This window comes from Rhinolophus sinicus, linkage group LG03 (genome assembly GCF_036562045.2).
Source record: "Rhinolophus sinicus isolate RSC01 linkage group LG03, ASM3656204v1, whole genome shotgun sequence".
Classification (NCBI taxonomy): domain Eukaryota; kingdom Metazoa; phylum Chordata; class Mammalia; order Chiroptera; family Rhinolophidae; genus Rhinolophus; species Rhinolophus sinicus.
Window position 1 is genome coordinate 103,342,804 of NC_133753.1, and position 20,951 is coordinate 103,363,754.

Here is a 20,951-nt window from a genome sequence, read left to right on the forward strand (position 1 = left end):
ATAATCAATGCTTAGCTCAGGCTGAGCGTCAGAATTAGTACAGCAACCTCCTCAACACATTTTTGTTTAGGCAGAGAAAATATTGGTGATGACACAGTATTGGTGAAAGTATTGGTGAACATTGGAGATGACACAGACTTGGCTAAGGGAAGGAATGGAAAGAAATATTCCCAAAGACAGAGCTTTATTGTTTATTAGCCGGAACATGCCCAAAGTCTACGTGTGAGTCTTTATTTCTCAAGACACCTCAAATTCAAGGTTGTGATTAATGTGATCATTGCCTTCATTAGGGGCAACTCCAGTAAGTGGCTGCAAACTAAGAATGTGAAACATTTGTCATTGACAAGATATACAGGCACCGTACATGTTACTCCAAGGACTGAGTAATAGCATTTTCAACAGTATTTGTCTGCTGTCTTCTAGCGTAGATAATTTACAGGCCTGTTGTCAAAAGAAGAATTTCGATACTCTGAATCAGTAACAGTATTTGGCCTTCTATCATTCATAGAAGACTTTGGAAAGAATTCAGGTTATCACTTTTCATTCCAACAAAATGTTTGCTTAGCCTACCAGTGAACCAGATGTTGGTTAGTCTTTTGCTGGGCAAACTGAACTCATAGACTACACGACAGGAGAATTTTGTTAGTCACTATTGCCATCAGCGATGTCTACTTAATTCTTGGCATGACAGTTGTATGCTTAAATACACTGTGTGTACACTTTGCCCTCCATTTGGTCAAAGATATTGGTCTTGTGTGAGGAAGTTGTAGAGCTAGCCGGGTAATTGAGCTTCGAAGGGGGAGAACCAGGGAGGTGTTACTTGGCTCTCGTGAGGAGTAATGCAGAAATCTTTTGTATTAGAGTAGCAGATGCTGGTGAAGAAAGTGTAGGGTGAGGCAGAAGGGTGACTGAGCAACAGGTTAACAGAAGCTCTTTACCTTGGATGAGGAGAGTCTAGATATCGTCATAGTAATAATTCAGATTGGGTTTATACCAGAGGTACTCTGGCTGAATGAATGGTTGAGCTACCATGTTAAATCCTTGAAATGCTAGATTTTCTTTTAAAGTAAAAGTTGTAGAGTACTTTTACGGGAAAAGCAAAGTAAAAGAAATACGTAAAAAAGATTTCTGAGGCCACCAACTTTTAGCAATATTTTCAGAACTTCTCCAACATTTCCCACTGCCTTTGCCAGCAAACATAGTGGCTTCCACACTTGGTGTCATTCTTGCACTCTCTGCCCTCCCCCCTTTCCTTACCCAATACCTCCATCATCCTCCATGTCCCCAAAGTTGGTGCTCTCCACTCTCAATTTCACCAAACAGGCCCTGATTATCTGTCCAAGGAAGTGACATCCTACACAGCCTTTATAATAGTTTTTTTTCCTTTATTTTAAAGTTACATTTCAAAGGGGATGGCTGTCTTATAAGTAAGGGGTAAGGAAATAAACCAGTCTATAGACTTGAGTAATGTTAAGTGACAACTCCTAATCCCTTTACCATTTATTTCTTGCTGTGATTAGTGAAGTGTTGCTTTGGGTGGATTTCTAGGCATGTACCTGTTTGATAAAACAAGCAATGCTTGTATAGAAAGCAGATACAAGTGAAGTGTTGTGGCTGAACCTGGTGTAGAAGGCTGGAGCCTTAGACAGCTGGTCTCCCCAGCCCCACACGATTCTCTCATGTGACTCCAGGGAGGAATGTTTGAAAACCACTCATTTAGAGCACTCTCATGAACAAGTTCTTGTTTATTTACAATGTGAACTTCAATTTGAATTCTGTCTCCCTCCGTTCTGGTATTTGACAAGTGCAGGAAATCATTCTCTTCCTTAAGACCCAAAGTTTTGTTCTTAAACAAAATCGATTTTGTGCATCAGTGTTTTAAGTGCATCCCTGGATTGTACACCTAAAACTAATATAGTGTTATTATGTCGATTACATTTAGAATTTTAAAAAAAGAGCATCACTGGAAAGAACATCTGATCTAATTTTGTGTTAACACCAATAAGGAGCATTATTAATTACATTTATTTTTGCTTTCTAGTAAAAGAAGATTGGAATGTCAGAATTACCAAGCTACGGAAGCAAGTGGAAGAGATTTTTAATTTGAAATTTGGTAAGTAAAACACAGTGGTTATGTCTTTATTTAAAAATAAATGAAAGGCAGTGTTGTGAATGAAGTATAGCAGTTCAGGACCTAAAGAAGGAAAGTCTCAGAAACTGGGTTTCAGTTTACTTCTGCTACTGAATTGGCTACTTAAACCAAGCAAGTTAATTTGGTTTCTCTTGGATTCAATTTTCTCATGTGTCAAAATGGGAGAGGAAGGGAGGAGTTGGGGTAAATCTCAGTTCCACTGTCTGTACTTCTCATCTGGCTAACACCATATGGCAAATAGGTTTCACCATTTGTTTCAACTTAGATTTGTTGACAGCGGTTTCCTGGAGCGCTGTCTTGAGAAGGATTCTGAGGAGGCTCAGCAAGAGTGTTTCAGTTGATTGGGTGTGTCTGTCATGGAGAAGGAAGTAAGGAGTGGGAGTGATAGCAGTATTCCCCGGGGTGTTTCCATCTGTCATTTAATACCTGGTATTGACATTTGTGTCCTAGATCAGGAAACTTAAATACTCTGCCTTTCATCTTTCTAACGTGATGAGTTCTGCTTAGCTACATCATATGCAACTCTTATTTTTTCAATAGCAAACTTGCGTCTAGATGACCACATAGGCTGGGTAGGTGCCATTTCAGTGTGGAATGGCTGTTGTTCGTTTCTGCCCAGAGCACAGAGATAATTTTGGCTAATAATAGAATTATCCTTTTGATTGGAAGTGTTAAAATGTTCCTGTTAAAAGTACTTATGTTTTAGGCTTATTCTTCAGTTTGGTGCAATATACTAAGCAAAATGCCTTCATATAAGTGGATGTTACTAGATTGTAGGGAACTTTTACATAACATATTTGAGAATGCCTGGATGTTAACTAGACTTTATGGTGATAATTTTGCAATATATACAAATACTGAATCATTATATTGTACTCCAGAAATTAATATAATGTCATATGTCAATTACACATAAATAAAAAATAATAAAAAGATTATGCTGTCAAACAAAAATAAAAGATTGTAAAATTTTACCTTCCATAAGTTATGTTTTCTTACAATTTCAGCTCAAGCTCTTGGACTCACTGAGGCAGTAAAAGTACCATACCCTGTGTTTGAATCAAATCCTGAGTTCCTTTATGTTGAAGGCCTGCCAGAAGGAATTCCCTTTCGAAGCCCTACCTGGTTTGGAATTCCACGACTTGAAAGGATTGTCCGTGGCAGTAATAAAATCAAGTTTGTTGTTAAAAAGTAAGTTCTATTTGCCAACGTAGTCATTTCTGGAATTAGAATGGCAAAGTTATATTTCTATGTAAATTATTTTCTAGCTACACATGTCAGCTAAGGCCCTGACATCAAACGCGTAGCTCTGAGCTGGAGTCCCGGTGTCATCCATGGCCTTCGCAAATGAATTCTGTCCCCTGTACTGATGGTTCTTTGTTAGTACAGCGAGAATTGTACCACCTGCCTCACGGTGGTGGGGGGAAGTCGGTGAGAGACACTGACGTCTCCTAGTGTTCCAAAATACTTGAAAGGAGGGTGAAAATGCTGATTTTTGACTTCTTAATTATTCTTGGTTAAACTTGTGGGCAACTGAATTTCAGTGATTAAGTTCCTTATTTACAAGTCTCCAGAATTTCAGGAGTTGAAGACATTAGTGTTAATTTTCATTTTCAATAAAGAAGTTATGTACTCTTCCTAAAATCATTTAGCAGATAGGTATGGATAGGAAAAGGGAGGGTTTTTTGGTTTTGTTTTTTGTCCAGAAACATAGACATTATTGTTGCATTATAGAATGATTCTGTGATCGCCTTTATAAAAAACACTGGTTAAGATCATTTTTACTTGCTGTGAAGGCCACTATTGTACTGGTTACTGTAATGATTCTTGGTTTTCCTTCTAGACCTGAACTAGTTATTTCCTACTTGCCTCCTGGAATGGCTAGTAAAATAAACACTAAAGGTAAGAAATTATATATACTCTTAATTATACTTCAGTACCTTAAACATTCTTTATCAACGTTACCTAAATCATACTGAATCATTGGCCAATATTTTTAAGATATTTTACTTAATGGACTTTATTTTTCAAACATTTCATTGAAAATTTCATGTTTGCAATCCTCCTTCATTCATGTTTCCACAGCTTTGTTGAGACTCATGTGGAGGATTACACTACCAGTTTAATTCTTCAGGTTTCTTTGAAAAGAGCCAAACTGTATGAATTTTAATACTCTGCTCTTATAAAGCATCCCCTTCTGTTTTGTTTTGTTTTTACAATATGCAAAAGTAATTGTGTGCTTACTTTGCAGCCTTGCAGTCCCCAAAAAGACCACGAAGTCCTGGGAGTAATTCAAAAGTTCCTGAAATCGAGGTCACTGTGGAAGGTAAGGCCCCTCCCTCTGTGGCGTGCTTCTGTTGATGCTCCAATTCACGAGTTCTTCAGATTACTATTTATATTTTTATGCAAATGAGTTTTTATAAAACTGGTTTTAGATGTGAATAAGCTACCCGTGATTAAAGCTAAATTTCTGAATGTTTCTAATTGAAATTTTCCAAAAGGTTAACATGATGTTCATTGAGCATACTGTAAACTGCTTGCAAGAAAATTCCTAAAATGCTTTTCTTTCCTAATAATAAAGTAAGGATACAGACAGGAATGTGTGGAATTTTTTTTTTTTTTTTTGTCTCCTTTTTTAATATTCTTTTCAGGAGAGAAAATTCAGGGATGGTTTAAATAGCAGTACCTTGGATTAAACTAGTTCCTTCTGTGTCCTCAGGTTCACTTTCTCTCCATTCCCACTAGATCTGTGGGATTCTTACCTTTTCAGGTGCACAGTATTAAAATGTACAATATTCTAGACCATCCTCAGTCTGCTCTTGGGTGTGGCTGTTTCTGTCTCTTCACTGATGCAAAAGCAAAGGATAACTTCATTAGGATTGTGCTTTGTTGTCACATAACCTCAAATTTTGTATTAAGTTTTCATGTTGATACTAAGTGGAACCTTAGTCCATCCCCATTTAGTTTTCTTGTATACCCAACAGAACCTACTCTCTCACAGAAAGGCATCAAAAATCCTTGGACAATTTATGCTGTCATGCGCCTGTTTAATCATTTCTGTTAAAAATTGCCAAGAATTTAATTAAAAATATACTCAATCCTTTACTTTCTTCCTTTTGAAGATCTCTCTAGTGCACACGTTTTCCATCCTTTCCTGAAGAACCTCATAAGTAAAAAGTAAGATACTTGTGGTGTTACTTTTAGTGGAAAGACACAGATGCTGAGGAACCAGAGAAACATGGGCCTGAAACCGTAGATTTCAGCAACACGGTTGGAAGCTTCACAGGGAAGGTTACATTTAACTTGGGTTTGCTGCAAGAGTAGACTATCTCCAGGCAGAGACATGGGGATGCCGCCCCTGAGAGAGCATAGCGTGAGCCCTGGTGATGATTTCAATACAGTGATTTGAGTGATGACAAGTGATCTCATGTTCTAGGGAGCGTAGTTCTGTCTCTCGTTCCGATTGGACTTATCTCAGGAAGCTTTTAAGGTATCAGTGTCCAGAAGAAGTCCTGGAACCAGCTGATTCTAGGGTCATAGCAGTTGTATTCTTGAAATGATTGATCTGTGCTGTCTTCATTTGATAGATTGATGAGTAAAGCCACGGTCCCCAAACTCCATTAGAGTTGCCAGGTTAGAGATCACAAAGAAGAGAGAGTAAGTTCAGAAGGAAAGGGGGGCGGTGAGATGGCAAGCAGTCATGAAGTTGAATAACACACACTTAGGTTAAGAGGTAAAGAAGGTATTTTACAATATAACAATATATTCTGGGATAGGAGTAGGGTTGACCTAAGAAAACAGTACGTACCTCAAAAAAAGGAGAGACTCCTGTGTCAAAGAAACCTGGGAGAGCTACAAACTCTTGTTTTAAAACATTCTGGACATTTAGAAAGGCTTAAGACCTTCTATACACAGAGGACAACATCTAGAAAAAGTCACTATAACTTCTAAACTTTTTTCCCTCCTTTTTGACTAGTACAAAGTTACATTGTGTATACGATGTCCTGATCTCAGATAAATTGGTCTGTGGATGTTAAATATTAAAATCGGGTAAAAAAAAGAAACAACCAGTTAATACACATCATTTTTATAGACACTGTATACTGTAGAGTATTAGAAACAGCATGTTTCTCAAAAATAGATTAATTCATAATTGTCAGTTGGCACACTAGAGATACACTTCTGGAAGTTATTACTCTTGTACTTTTAAACTTTTTATCCATTGAGCTTGTTAAAGTGAAGCTTACTAAGTATTATAAATAAACTCCTGTTTATCAGTTAGATGTCAGGAAACTAGAAAAATGAAGAGTTAATGTCATGCGATAAAATGGGCCTATAGAAGTAAGGTTACCAAGTATAAATTTAGGATTGCATTCTATTGCAATCAACAGTGATTTTACACATAGGAGATGCCTGTTTTTCTCACATAAAAAAACATTCTGAAGGTAGGTTACCTTCATTCAGTAGCTCAAAAATTATGAGACTGGCTTCTGTGTTTCGTCTCGGCCCTTCCTCGTGGGTACAAGATGACCAGTTGAGCTTCAGCCATCATGTCTGCATTCATGGCAAGACACGGTAGAGGAGATGCAGCGTCAGCCCTGCCTGGACCCATTGTTAGGAAAAGCAGGACGCCTTTCTAGAATCCCCTAGCAGATTTTTGGTGAAGAAAGAAAATGTTTTTATTTCATAAATAAAATGAAGCACAGTTTCTGAGGCTAGTGTGTTTAGATTTAAATTTTGGCACCACCACTTAGGCAAATCACTAAAATCTCTGTTTCAGTTAGTTCATCTGTAAAATGGCAACAAGAATAGTAGTTAACTCATGCTGTTTTTAAATTGAGATATAAATCACGTAATAAAATCACAATTGAGTAGTTTTTAGTATATTCATAAGGTTGTGCAGCCATGATCAGTACTGTCTAATTCCAGAAGGTTTTTACCGCCTAAGGAGAAGCAAAACCTGTACTCTCCCGCAGTTGCTCCCCACCTCCAACCACTAACCTCCTCTTCTGTCTCCATGGATGTGCCTATTCTGGGCATTTCATATGCGTGTAATCATAGTACGTGGTTCTTGGTGACGGGCTTCTTTCATTTAGCGCAGCAGTTTCCCGGTTCGTCTGTGTTGTGCCAGGTAACCGTACTCTGATTCCTCCCCCTCCCACTTTTTAAATATTGCGGTTAAGTATATGGAATACAGCTGTGTATGTTCTTTTTATGGTTGGCTTCTTTTGCTCAGCATAATGTTTTTAAATTTATACTTGTTGCCTATTGCAGTATTTCTTTTTTGTTGCAGCGTGTTACTCCATCGGATGGATTCCCCACATTTTGTTTATACATTTGTCAGTGGACATTTGGGTTTATTTCTAGTCTTTGTCTAATAAAAATGCTGTGAATATTTGTGTATCAAATGTGTCATATGCTTTCCTTCTTTTGAGTAGATATTTAGCAGTGGAGTTGCTGGGTTTTTACCTTTCTAAGAAACTGCTCAACAGTTTATTTATTAATGTGGTTGTATTATTTTACACTCCTGCCAGGAATGGATGGGAATTCTAGTTGCTACTCATCTTCCCAGTACTTGGTATTGTCATTCTTTTTAATTTAGCTGTTCTACTGGGTGTATAGTGCTATTTCACTTGAATATAAACAAGAAGGCCAGTTTATTGATTTAGAACATGAACTAGATATTTCAGTCAAATCAACTCTGTCAGTTGATCACAGGTTTCCTCCAGTCTTGTCCTGTTGTTACCAAGAGGTTGCTTTAAGAGCCTGGAGTTTAAGCGGAGATGTTAGTTGGATGACCTTAGTAGCTTGTTACAGAACTCTGATTAATGGAATGTACTCATTTCCTCTGGATTACTGTATGTGCAGGTAAACCAGGTGGCTAGGGCCAGGTAGTCTAGAAACACTTTGCTTTCGTCACTATACTGACTAAGGAAGCTGTGGTTTTTGTTCCGTCTGGAGTTCTGAGAGGCTTAAAGACTCGAATGTTGAATCTTGATTTTTTTTTTTAGGGACTGACAGATAAATTTCATCTGCATTCCCCATTCTTATGAGACACCTCTAATACTCTTACGGATTCTGAGGCCATATCCAGGCTAAGACGGAAGATAGGAGTGACCGTATGTGTGCTGTGGGTTTGCCATCCATCACTTAGATCTAGGAAATGATCCAGGAAAATTTTGTCTGCAGTATGTCGGGGAGATAGTGTAGTGGTGAAGGCTGAGGAGCCAGACTCTGAAGGTTGGTACCCCAGTCCACCCCTGACCAGCCGTGCAATCGACTGTAAGTTACATAGCCCCCATGACTCAGTTTCTCCATCGGTAAAGTGGAAATGGTAACAATGCCTGGGAACTAAATTAGTTAATACATTAGTAATATGTTTGGATGTTACTTTGGCTTTCTAAAAAATTGTTGTCTTCAGATTAAGATAAGTTTATTCTTTAAGCATTAGAAGAATAGCATTAGAACTCTTCTCCATAAAGAAGAGTTAGGGCCTGGTGTTTATAAGGATAACTGAAACTAACACTCACTTTCATTTAATGGAAAACAACTGATTCTTACCTGTAGCATGGTTTCTGAGTTGTACTAAGAATTCAAAGAAACGGAATGTCAGTCAGCTAGATAATCCAAAGGAAAGCTTCATAGTGGAGAGAATTGTACCTAAAGTTGTGCTTATGTTCAAGGGTTGAAAGGGAAACATATAAGCAAACATAGGCAACTGAAAGTTACATGGCTCCCAGAGGGCACGATGAAACCTTAAGTAAATTGAAAGTACCTCAGATGAGCCAGAAAGCTCATTGTTTTGGGGGAGAATGCCTGATTGTAGAGACGGAAGTAGAGAGAGAAATGAATGGAGGTCTGTGGAACTAGCTACAGTGCCTGTTTTCATTGCAGGGTGCTATTTGAACTTAACTTTGTTTTCCAGCGCATGCTCGGCTTCAATACGAATCATTAAATATGTGGTTGATTATATTGTTCTTTAATTCTTCTTCAGGCCCTAATAACAACAACCCTCAGACCTCAGCTGTGCGAACCCCTACCCAGACCAATGGTTCTAATGTTCCTTTTAAGCCTCGAGGGAGAGAGTTTTCCTTTGGTAAATATGCATTTTATTTTTCTTGATTTCATCGTTTTAAATAAAAAGAATTAATAAAAATACTTTACTAAGTGAATTGCTTTTTATTTTGTAAGTCAATATGTATTAGCAATTAAAGGCACAGACTGTAGCGTCAGACTGCTTGAGTTCCAGTCTGGTGCCAACACTGTAATTCTGTGATGTTGGGCGAGCTGCTTAACCTTTCTGGGCCCATTTCCTCGTGTGTAAATGGGAACCACATTGCTTCCTGCTTCATAGCGTTATTATGAGGATTATAAATATTAAACCATTTAAAGGGTAGGACTATACCTGGCACATAGTAGGTACTATAATTGTCTTTTGGGAGATTTTTTGGGCCTTATTTATTTATTTGCTTTAGCGCATGTCATTTATTTGTAACCAACGTATTCATAATATAATAATATAATAAAAACAGTTTAATATGTGTCAGGATTAGAGTAGTTGTCAAGACATGACTGTTAAAAACCTATGTATTTTCTTTGTACTTCCTAAAGATATACATTAAAATAAGATGAAAAATCCTGATCATAGATGTATATTGATAAATATTACTAGCAGCTTAACTACCTTGTGTTTTTAATGCAGAGGCTTGGAATGCCAAAATCACAGACCTAAAACAGAAAGTTGAAAATCTTTTCAATGAAAAATGTGGTAAGTTTATTTTGAAACATTTTTAAAATAGAAGTTAGTGTTTTTTTAGATAGAATGTGAGCGGAGTGAAAATGTTCACATTTAAATTCAACTATCATTGGAAGTAAATGGGTTTTGTAGGCATGAATTTCATCATTTCTTCCACTCTTCTGAGCACCAAGAAATTTAAGAAAATGTTTTAAAATTAATGTGATTTTTTAAAAGAATGTAATTTTAGTAGCCTCAAAATATAATTTAAAATGCATTTTTGAAAAAGGTTTGTTTTTTAAAAGTTGTAAATGTTAGAAATGTGTGTATGTGTTTTGTAGGTGAAGCTCTCGGCCTTAAACAAGCTGTGAAAGTGCCATTTGCATTATTCGAGTCTTTTCCAGAAGACTTTTATGTGGAAGGCTTACCTGAGGGTGTGCCATTCCGACGACCATCTACTTTTGGCATTCCAAGGCTGGAGAAGATACTCAGAAACAAAGCCAAAATTAAGTTCATTATTAAAAAGTAAGGAAATTAGATGAAATGAGGTTGGCCATGAGTTAGTAACTGTTTGACACTGGGAGACGGGTTCATGGATTCACTTTTGGGGCAGGGCCAAATTAGCCCCCGTGTCAAAAACGCTCTTTAAGCTGTACTTTTGTGTACGTTTAAAATTTTCCATAATTGGTTAAAAGAGGAAAGGAGGGCTCTCGCTTGCCAGAGGGATAACAACTTGATGTTGTTAAACCTGCCCACAGTTGTATTTTTAATGGTTGATGGTGCTGGAATCTAAGCAGTGGTTTGGTTTTATAAAACCCTTTTATTTCTCCAGCTTAACACAATATTTTAAATTTCTTTCCTATTTGCTTGGAAATCTATGGATTAAGCCAACACAATTAAAATAAATAGGAATAGTTAGAATTAGAAAATACATATTAATACTCAAGAATTATTTGAAGTTGGGAGAAGGTCCAAGATGGCGGATTAGAAAAAGAATGAAAAGTCAAGCCACACTGTCATGCAGGGTCTCAGCACACAAGAACGCTCCCCACATAAGAACGCAGGAGATGGTGAGGCCAAAAGGGAACACCCACGGAGCCATAGATAGGGGAGTCATACCTCCATATTCTCGCTGGCGGCTGGGTTGGAGCTACACGAAACAGGATCCACACAATCTGCAACCTTCCGTCCACTTCACTGCCAACCAACCAACCCCACTTGCTAGCTGCAATCCGCCCTGCTAACTGCAATCCGCCGTGCTAACTGCAATCCACACTTGCCAGCTCAGCCCCCATCTTCTTGCTAGCCTCCATTTGCTGCTAGCATAGCCACTCCAGTTATATTAGTGGCCAATGGCTCACTGGTTACAGCTGACGGCCAACTAGCCACAGCTGGTTGCCATCCAGTCACAGTTGATGGCCATTTACTACCTGAGCCAGCACCTTTCTATGTGAGGCCGAAAGCCTGGAACTGCACTCCTGGCTCTGTTCCCCCCCCCCCCCCCCATACACACAAAAGAATTATTTGAAATTAATTTTAGGTTTTGTTTTTTTTTATTAACACTTTTGCATCACCCAGAGATGCTGTCAGATCATCAAAGCTGACATTGCCAAGCATAGTGGCCACCTTTTGTGCTTTTGTTCAGGTGTGGCCTCTGCTTCCCCTTCCTAATAGAGAAAGAAAGATTCCTTTGCTAAAGAACTGAATTTTTCCAGGATATCTTGAAACCATGGGAAGAAGGAACTATTTAAATTAGATAAGGCTGGGGTGGATGTTGTAATCACAATAATAATTAGTCTTTTTGTATGTGTTCCTTTAGGTAAACCTTGCTTTTCTTTTTTTTTTTTTTGTTCTTCCATTACTAAGAATCTAATGTATACTTAGAATTACTGGTCTTTAAAATCTTTTACTTGTTTAATTTTTAATCTTTTACTGTTTAAATTTCTCTCCTGCCTCTTGGAGATCTTTGAATTAAGCCAACACAATTGAAATCGATGGGAATAGTTAGAATTAGAAAATACATATCTATGCTCTAAAGTAATTTGAAATTAATTAACACACGTTTTCTCTTTTCTTGTTTTTAGGCCTGAAATGTTTGAGACAGCAATTAAGGAGAGCACCTCTTCCTCTAAGAGCCCTCCAAGTAAGTGTTTTTGCTACAGAAGACATGCTGTTAGACATTTATTTTGCAGCAGTGGTTTAAAAATTGTTTAAAGACCAGCTGTTGAGATTAAAAACAGGAAACCTCATTCAAAATTGGGGTTGTGACTAGTTTACAATTTTCAGTTCTTTAATGATTGAGAATCTCTGTGTCTGATGCTATTCCAAGCATCAGAAGGAAGAAAAAATAAATAACTTTTTCAGGAAGCTTAGTGTTGGGGAATGACAAAACATTCCATGAAAAGGAACAAACCTGGAATAAAAGTTGGGTTAAAATACTATGTTGTGCAATCTGAATTGTAAGCACGTGAGGGCGAGAGAGAAGATTTAATTACATTTTGTATATGTGGTAATCTTAAGTTTCTATTTTAAGGAAAAATAAATTCATCGCCCAATGTTAATACTACTGCATCAGGTGTGGAAGATCTTAACATCATTCAGGTGACAATTCCAGGTAAGATTGCTCTGCCTGAATCATAGCTGGTGGGGTGTATTCCTCTTCAGTTTTTCACTTTCATGATGCGATTACTGAGATTGGCTCTGTTCATGCAGGGATGCTCTCCTTCCCACCCCCCTGCAGAGATTGTTAACCCAGTTGTCAATTGATTTCTAATAGCTCTAGGCAGTTACTGGACTTGGCATGAGCTAAAACCCGTTGACCACCCAGATGCCTGGTGTTGTTTTAAAAATCTGTATAAAACAGCAGGTAAAGCTCTTTATAACAAGAATAAAGTTGTAGCATTTTCAATTTTTTAATTTTTTTTTATTGGGGAACAATGTGTGCCTCCAGGGCCCATCAGCTCCAAGTCGTCCTTCAATCTAGTAGTGGAGGGCGCAGCTCAGCTCTAGGTCCAGTCGCCATTTTCAATCTTAGTTGCTGGGGGCACAGCCCACCATCCCATGCGGGAATTGAACCGACAACCTTGTTGTTGAGAGCTCTTGCTGTAAGCAACTGAGCCATCCGGCCGCCCCTCCGGCAGCTCAGTGGCAGCTCATTGTCTTCAGTCTGGTTGTAGAGGGTGCAGCTCCCTGGCCCATGTGGGAATCGAACAGGCAACCCTGTTGTTCAGAGCTCGCGCTTTAACCGACTGAGCCATCTGGCTGCCCCCTGTAGCATTTTCAATTTAATATTATTGTTAAATCAGGTTAAATCATTTCAGTCTTGATTAGTTTAAAATACATATTCCAAAAACAAAGTGAGTTACACAGAGCACCTAAAAATTTACTTGAAATTAAAATTATGTTATTAAGTCATGAATTTTCTCTGAACTTTTTTAGATGATGATAATGAGAGACTGTCAAAAGTTGAAAAAGCTAGACAGCTAAGAGAGCAAGTCAATGACCTCTTCAGTCGAAAATTTGGTAAGTTTTTCAATTGCATAGGGCAGCTTGAAATAAGCAAGAAAATTTTGTTTCAGTGAAACTTAACAGTAAATTATGCTCGGATAGTTATAATCTTTCTATTATAAAAGGAAATAAAGTTATAAAATAAGTGTTTTGGTTTTCCTAAAGTTCTTTAGTAAGAAAACATTAAATGTGTTATACTATTGATAATGGTCAGTATCAAAGTAAATAAAATTAAGGTTTATATGTAAGGTTGTTTCAAGTGTACAAAGACGTTAGTTAGCAGTGGGGGCAGTCTTTAAAATAAATGTTGGTCATGTGCTTTTTAAACATTCCTTAAGTTGATGGGTTAATCTATGCATTCATCCTGTGTGTCTCATTGTAGGTGAAGCTATTGGTATGGGTTTCCCTGTGAAAGTTCCCTACAGGAAAATCACGATTAACCCTGGCTGTGTGGTGGTTGATGGCATGCCTCCTGGAGTGTCATTCAAAGCACCTAGTTACCTGGAAATCAGCTCCATGAGAAGGATTTTAGATTCTGCTGAGTTCATTAAATTCACAGTCATTAGGTAAGTGAAGAGTTCTCTGCTTGGTTATAAGAATGAATCTGCAGATCATGACACTAAGTCACCTTCCAAAATGTAGTCACATGTAGTAATAGAAACAAGTTTACCATGTAATGAAACGAACAATTAAAATACTTTAGTTATTGTACTATTAGAGTCTCTCCTCCGTGGGCCGACTCTTAATTCTCTGGTTTTTAAGGTAAGGTATTAGCAAACCATTCAGATCCAGCCTGTCTCCTGTTTTTATAAAGTCTTATTCAAACAGTCATCTGTTTGTTCACACATTATCCATGGCTGCTTTCATGCTACAGTGGTAAACTTTAGATTCACTGTGACAGAGACACTATATAGTCTGCAAAGCCTCGAATATTTACTATCTGGCCCTTTACAGAAAGGTTTTGTCTTTGGCGTCTCAGGGATTTGATCCCAAGTCAGCCAAGTCACTTCTGTTTCCTTGTCCGTACAATGAGATTGTAATTGTTCCCTTTGAGAACATCAGCTCTTTATCCACAGAGGAGGAATGATGATTATACCTACCCTCTAACAGCATTATGAGAATTACATTATTGATAGGTGCTTATCACAGTATGTGTTCATTCAACACGTCTTCTTTTCCATCCACCTAAGCAGAAGTCCCAAGGTGGCTTCACTCTTCTCTTCCAACTCACAAAAACTTGACTATCTAAATCTTCCCCAGTCAGTTCATTGTCAAGTTCCCACCCTCTCTAGTATACATCCCTTAGGACTGGCATTCAGAAATAGCTAATGCATTACCCTTCCAAGGCCTTTTCTCATCCGCTCCCATCTTCTCTCAATACCCTTTCCCTAAAAATCCCATATTTTTGCCCCACTTAACCAATGTTCATTTTCCGTGCCATTCTCCAGGGGTCTGGGAAAAAAGCCTTCTTCCATTAGATCATTTCAGTAAAATTATTCTGTTTCCTTTTCTTTGTTCCTATTTTTTGTTTTCCCCACCATCTTTAATGTAACGTTTTCTAGAAGTGTTCCATATTAGTTATTCATTTATCTATGTATCTATCGATCGATTAAAAAATATAAGATTAAAACAGTATTAGATATCATTTCTCATTTTCGCACATAAGTGACATAGGTTAAATACTAGTTGTATAAACTGAATATACCTGTAAATTCTTGTAGAGTAAAAATAAACTGTTACATAATTTGTTTCTTTCTTTAGACCATTTCCAGGCCTTGTGATTAATAACCGTGAGTATTTCATGAAGTCTTTGGATTTTTGTTTTTTCCAGAATGTGAGAGGGATTTTTGTTTTTTCCAGAATTAGCTCAGTGTAAAATTTCACTTCATGTACAGCAATAACCATGCAGTCAGCATTAGTTTGCCCTTAGTGTTAAAGCACCATGCACTTTGTAGATGTAAAATTGGGCAAGTTGCTTAACTTTTTAAAATCTGTTTATTCATCATAAAATGGTAATGATATTAGTACCCACATGGGGCGTTTTAGAGCATTTTAAATGACTCATATGTCAAGCATCTAAAGGGTTAGCAAGCTCCTGCCCATGTTTGTGAATAAAGTTTTATTAAAACACTGCCAAGCCAGTTTGCTCATGGCAGAGGTAAGAAGTTGCCACAGAGCGTTCGTGACCTGCAGAGCCTAAAATATTTACTAACTGGCTCTTTATGAAAAAGTTTGTCTACCCATAACCTAGAGCAATGCCTGTCCTCATAGTATGTTCTCAGTGACTACAATCTATATTTGTCATTATTACTGTTACTACTTTTACTATTGTTATGTAATTGCTGTGCTAGAATAAGTAACTTATATTATTAAGCATAATGTCTGGTAGACACTGGGCTCAAATATTGTTGCATGAACAAATATAAGTTCTTCCAGTTCCCTGATGTTCATAGCATTTTAAATAGTGCTTTTAGCAAAACACTTGTGTAGTATGTTTATGTTCTTTTAACTTTTTATTTAAAACATTTTAAATGAGAATGATCCTTTTCTAATACCGTTGGTATTTCAGTCTTTTTTTCCAATTGGTATTATTATTCTAGCTCTTTGAAATCCATCTATATTGAGTATTCAGTTCTATAAGTTTTTCATTGAGAAGGTGTAAGTCTCTTCAGTTTCATGTTCAGGGGTTTTCAGTGGCCACTGAGCAGCAGAGCCTTGTGAGTTGATCCCCTCACCCCCACCCCAACTGAGTTACGTGCTGTCATCACACCCGTTCCCTGTCATTATGTACTGCTTCACACTTGACCCTGTTCTCTGGCCTTCACTTTTCAGGGTCATGGATTGTATTTTAAGCTTTTCTGGCCCCTTGCAAAATGTTCAGTTTTGTTCTCATCCCTGTGCAATAGTCTGTAATAGAATTTTGTGATAATTGCTATGGATTAGTTATTTTGAGGGAACATGCCAGAACTTTTAATGTTTGTTCTCTTCTTGTCATAAAGAAAAGAGTGCCTGTTATGGTAAAATTGGAGCACCAAAATAGAGAATGTATGTAAAAATGCTTTCCAGATGCCACAGCATGTCATTAAATTATTAAATGAATTGTTTTATTTTCAGAGTTGGTTGATCAGAATGAGTCAGAAGGTCCAGTGATCCAAGGTAAATTAAGCAGGGTAAAACATAGAAATATTCCTCCTTTTTCGGTAAAATAGATCAGACAGAATTGTTTGGCAGCACATGCTTACCTTTGCCTCACTTTTAGGAGTCAGTTACACATACCATACACGTGTGCACACACCCTTAGACTTTCTTTGACTAAAGGCTGTATAAGCTCAGTCTATAGGTCCTGACTGACATCTGTGGACCACATGCTATTTGACCCACTGTACCAGGTCAGGTAAAGGTCACGAACCCTAAGACCAGTGCGTAGACTGCAGTTTTTTGGGTGAGAAGGTTGTCTTTTTAACTTTACTCTGTATGGCACTTGTGTCTAATGGTAGTTGTAAGCCAAATTGTGTTGGGTGGAAATGCGTGTGTTGTGGTTTTAAAAATTCCTTAAGACCAAGTGGTCAGGCCTACTGCTGTGATTCATTGAAAGTAATGAAAGGCTTTTATTAAAAGGGAACTCACAAAAGAAAGGGGGAGAGGACATAAAGCAGGAACTTCTTCCTTTCATGTTAGAGCTGTGCTAATTTATGTTGTTATTTAATTATACTTTGGTTGTGTAAGCTAATTTAACACAATTCAGAAAAGTAGAAATTTGAAAGTCTAGTTGATTAATTGTGTGTTTAATCTCAAGAATCTTTGGCTATTATTTCATCCTAAACTTGTGGTTTGTGTACACAGACTGGAGAGCTTTCTCTCCTTCTTCTGGACTCTAAATAATTGAAAGCCACTTTTGAAACAATAATTACAGTAAATCTTCATGTGTTTCTCTTCAGAATCAGCTGAGCCAAGCCAGTTGGAGGTTCCCACAACAGAAGGTAAACAGGGTCATCAAAAACTGGAGTTCCTTAAGACTTTTATTAGGACAAAGGATTAACTGTGTTTTTACAGCTTTTAAACTAGAACTGTGGGTGTTTTGTTCTTTTGTTTCTGGGTGAATTGGATTTGTAGTCTATGTCCAGAAACATTGTGTTCAGAGATGACTCATGGGTTTTTTTGCTCCATTTCCCCTAGTGATTCTTAATGACTCTGAAGCAGCGGAGTGGCTGCTGTAGAGCCTGGGTAGTGCTGGTCCTTTACAGACATAAGTAATGAGATGTTTATTACTTTGAAAACATAAGTAGCAACATTTAGAACTTACTGTTAGAGAAACTATTGTCTCTGAAAATGTTATTTTTAGTATCGTATTATTCCTGTTAAATCATGTTAGTAGATATTTTGGCATGAGCGGATTTATAATTGAGCAGGTTTGCATTAATAGTGGAATGAAACGGTTCTCTTTTGTTTTTCTTGGTAGAAGTAAAGGAGGCTGATGGAAACTCTCAGATCAAGCAAGAACCAGACCCTACGTGGTAGACCTCTTCCTCCTAGGGTAACTCAGCCTCTGTGTCCCGGGTGCCATGTAGCGTCCGTCACATCCACAAGCTAATGTGTTTTCCCTGCTTCAGCCATAAATGCCCCACCTTCAGGGCATGTAAGGTCCAATTGTAAGCCATAACCACATGGCTTGAGCTAGAAGATTCAAGCAGAGGTTTTCCCTTGGATCAGTATATGTCAGTCAAAAGTGTAAATGCATTTTTGCCTTAAAAGAAAACGATTTTAATCGACAGGGTAAATCTTGTCTCACCAGTGGAGTTCACTGCGTCACTGTCCCTACACTGACTTTCCCCTGATCATAGCGACAGTATTTGCAGTCTGGTTGAGCTGCACAGTGTGCGTCTTGCATACTTAAGTTACAAGCCTGGCCCTAGCATTCCAGACTTCTTAAACTTGGCCAGTTAGTAACAGGAGGGGCAGCTCTAGAACAGGAGTCAGCAGAACCTGGTTCTCATGTCTGCTGAACCTCATTAGGCCTGAGCTGCTGCATGTTTAGCTGATGGCTAATAGGACACAGCTTGACAGGACCGATCTGTACTTGATGCTGCATTTTTTATAGACTTTTTTTGTCATGGAATTTGCCATGTACTATCAATTCATGGGTTGACGTGCTAACTAAGTTGTGATAAGTGTGACTGTTTAATTCCTATAATCAGATTAACCTGTTTTCTTGCTTGTTTGTTTTCTCTCCTATTTTAGCTTAAAGTATCAGTGGGTGAGAAGAGCTTTTCGGACCTGTTACTGCCCCAAGCTGTGTAATATACTTGTATAACAGAAATACCTTCTATACAAACCTTTTTTTCTACTTTTAGATAGAAATGTCTACTTTTTCAGCAGTTCTGTGAATTGAATTAAAGAGCAGAGTGACTGTAGATTTGGAATGGCTGGTTTACTTTGGAATGTATTATAAGGATTTTACAGCAATGCTGGAAAAATGACAGGGAAAATGACAGGGATGAATCGCACCAGATTTTTTTTACGGATTCAGCAGAGCCTTCAGCTATGGTGTTTATTTTCCAATCAAGTGAAGATATCTCCTACTGAACATCTCAGCTTCTGCAGTGAAGAAAACACCTGTGATAGTTTAGTTCTTTAGTTTTTCTATCTGAAAAATCATTTAAATGATCCTTTTGTTCACGGCTCTCCTTAATGACTGAGTGAACAGTTAGTATCTGTATATTTGACTAAACCTTTTCCTAAGCTATCTATCATGGTTCATACGTTTTTTTTATCCTAATTAAAAAACAACCATCTGGATTACCTAGTAGCCAGTAAGAGGTCAGAATCTCTGTGTGTGGCTTATAGGTGGGATACCTTATAGGAGAACCTCTTCCACATTTACTTGTCATCCAAATAAAATGCATGGTGTGCCAGAAGTTTAAGATCAGGTATGAGTGTTTGGGCAAGCGAAATGACACTAAAGCCTCACTGTCATGTAACCTATTGTGGTGTGGATTTCTTTGGAACACTGTTCCAGCTTGGATCAATCTCAAGGGGTTTTCATTGCCTTCATTATTTTATAATTCTACTTGTAACATTGAGGCTCCAGTGTGGGGAGTGAGGGGTCATAAACCATTCTGCACCCACTGCTGTTCTGCGCCATTTCTAGGAGAATCTGACATGTGTTGAGATTTCACAGACAATAAGAGTTGTAAAATCCCAGCTATATGAAAAGCTAGAGTATGTGATGGCATAGAGTGTTCATTAGCTTTATCACAATATTCACAATGGAGAATTATATTACATGGTAGCAGAAATAGGCATTTTTATGTGTTGCTTATATTTTACCTCAAATTAAAATGTAGATATAGGGTAATAAATAAAATCCATCCATGCCTTTCACACACTAATTTATTTATTTCTAAGGTGTTTTCATGATTATATCTGGGGAAACTCGTGGGTGGTTCGGTGGTAGGTGGAATGCAAAATGAGGGTTAGTTGGCACTGTTCAGAGTGCAGGTCCTCGCGAGGACGCCACGATGCTTCTGAGACCACTGTGCATCTGCCCTTAAACGTGGGGGCTGGGGCCCCAGCCTTTCATCTGTAACATGCCAGCTGTATGCAGCTGAGGTACGATTTTGAGGTCAGAACCCCTCCCCAGACAGAGCACATACATTAGCGCCTCCCACATAAAAATCACACTGACTCCAGTTACTTTCTGTTCTCAGCACAGCCCTCGGCCTCTCCTGTGCCCTACAATCGGTGCTCAGGAAAACTAGCTTGTTATTAACCTACCAACAGACATTAGGAGGAGACGGCTCCTACAGTAGAATGTCACGGTCCCATTAAAGTGTTCTCAGAAAATGTACAAAACCACACTGTCCTCACCCACACGTACGTCCCAACATGGAGAATCGTGCCCATGCGAAGGCTGCTTGTAAAGGGAGTTAAGCTCCTATGCTTAAGTCTCTTTTTAACAAAAATTTTGTGGTACCACAGACTTACCAAGGAGGTTTGTTGTCCTATCCAGTATAGGTATATTCAGTATAAAAATTCTGTATATATGTATGCACATTTTTTGTTTTCATACGTACTGTTAGAAAGCATTTTTTAAATAGTGTTCTCGTCCCTGCCAAGTAGAACGGAGTTTGCACTCTGGACAAGCCCCCAGTCTACTACCTACAGCCTCTTGACAGCTTCTAAAAGGTTTAAGGAATGCTCTCCTGCCCCATTCCGTCTCATCTAAACAAAACAGGCTCAGGTCCTTCAAGAAATGTTGAACCTCAGGCAGTGGGTGCTGTGGCTCCGGCTTGTCTTCCACTGGAAGCGTGAGGCGGTGGAATAAACCGTTCCTGCTGACTCACTGTCTCCTGAATCTCAGCATGTCTCAGTCTCTGCCTCCTGCAGTCGGGTGCCTCAGGAAAGCTTCCCTTAGAACAGCATTGATTTCTGGCAAGGTGACTACCTTACCAAATTGCCTTTTTACCTGCAATGGCAAAATTAGCCCTGGTTTCAGGCCCTGGGCTTGTTTAAAGATGGATGGCAGTGCCACCCTGGCCTGCTAATGCAGAGCCCAGC

At 38.3% G+C, this 20,951-nt stretch overlaps 1 protein-coding gene across 13 annotated transcripts in view; it reads left to right on the top strand.

Annotated features, from left to right (window-relative positions):
- The window catches only part of GTF2I (general transcription factor IIi), a 94,959-nt gene extending 75,184 nt beyond the window's left edge, over positions 1–19,775 (top strand). For all 13 annotated transcript variants that reach the window (XM_074328439.1, XM_074328445.1, XM_019754947.2 and 10 more), the window contains 16 exons: positions 2,042–2,113; positions 3,160–3,343; positions 3,996–4,054; positions 4,404–4,478; positions 9,147–9,248; positions 9,855–9,920; positions 10,229–10,412; positions 11,972–12,030; positions 12,421–12,501; positions 13,326–13,409; positions 13,777–13,960; positions 15,156–15,184; positions 16,509–16,550; positions 17,333–17,374; positions 17,854–17,928; positions 18,633–19,775. In XM_074328439.1, the coding sequence (XP_074184540.1) occupies positions 2,042–2,113; positions 3,160–3,343; positions 3,996–4,054; positions 4,404–4,478; positions 9,147–9,248; positions 9,855–9,920; positions 10,229–10,412; positions 11,972–12,030; positions 12,421–12,501; positions 13,326–13,409; positions 13,777–13,960; positions 15,156–15,184; positions 16,509–16,550; positions 17,333–17,374; positions 17,854–17,912 (1,322 nt within the window). In that variant the 3' untranslated portion in view covers positions 17,913–17,928; positions 18,633–19,775. The remainder of the gene's footprint in view (positions 1–2,041; positions 2,114–3,159; positions 3,344–3,995; positions 4,055–4,403; positions 4,479–9,146; positions 9,249–9,854; positions 9,921–10,228; positions 10,413–11,971; positions 12,031–12,420; positions 12,502–13,325; positions 13,410–13,776; positions 13,961–15,155; positions 15,185–16,508; positions 16,551–17,332; positions 17,375–17,853; positions 17,929–18,632) is intronic.
- The last annotated feature ends 1,176 nt before the right edge of the window (positions 19,776–20,951 follow it).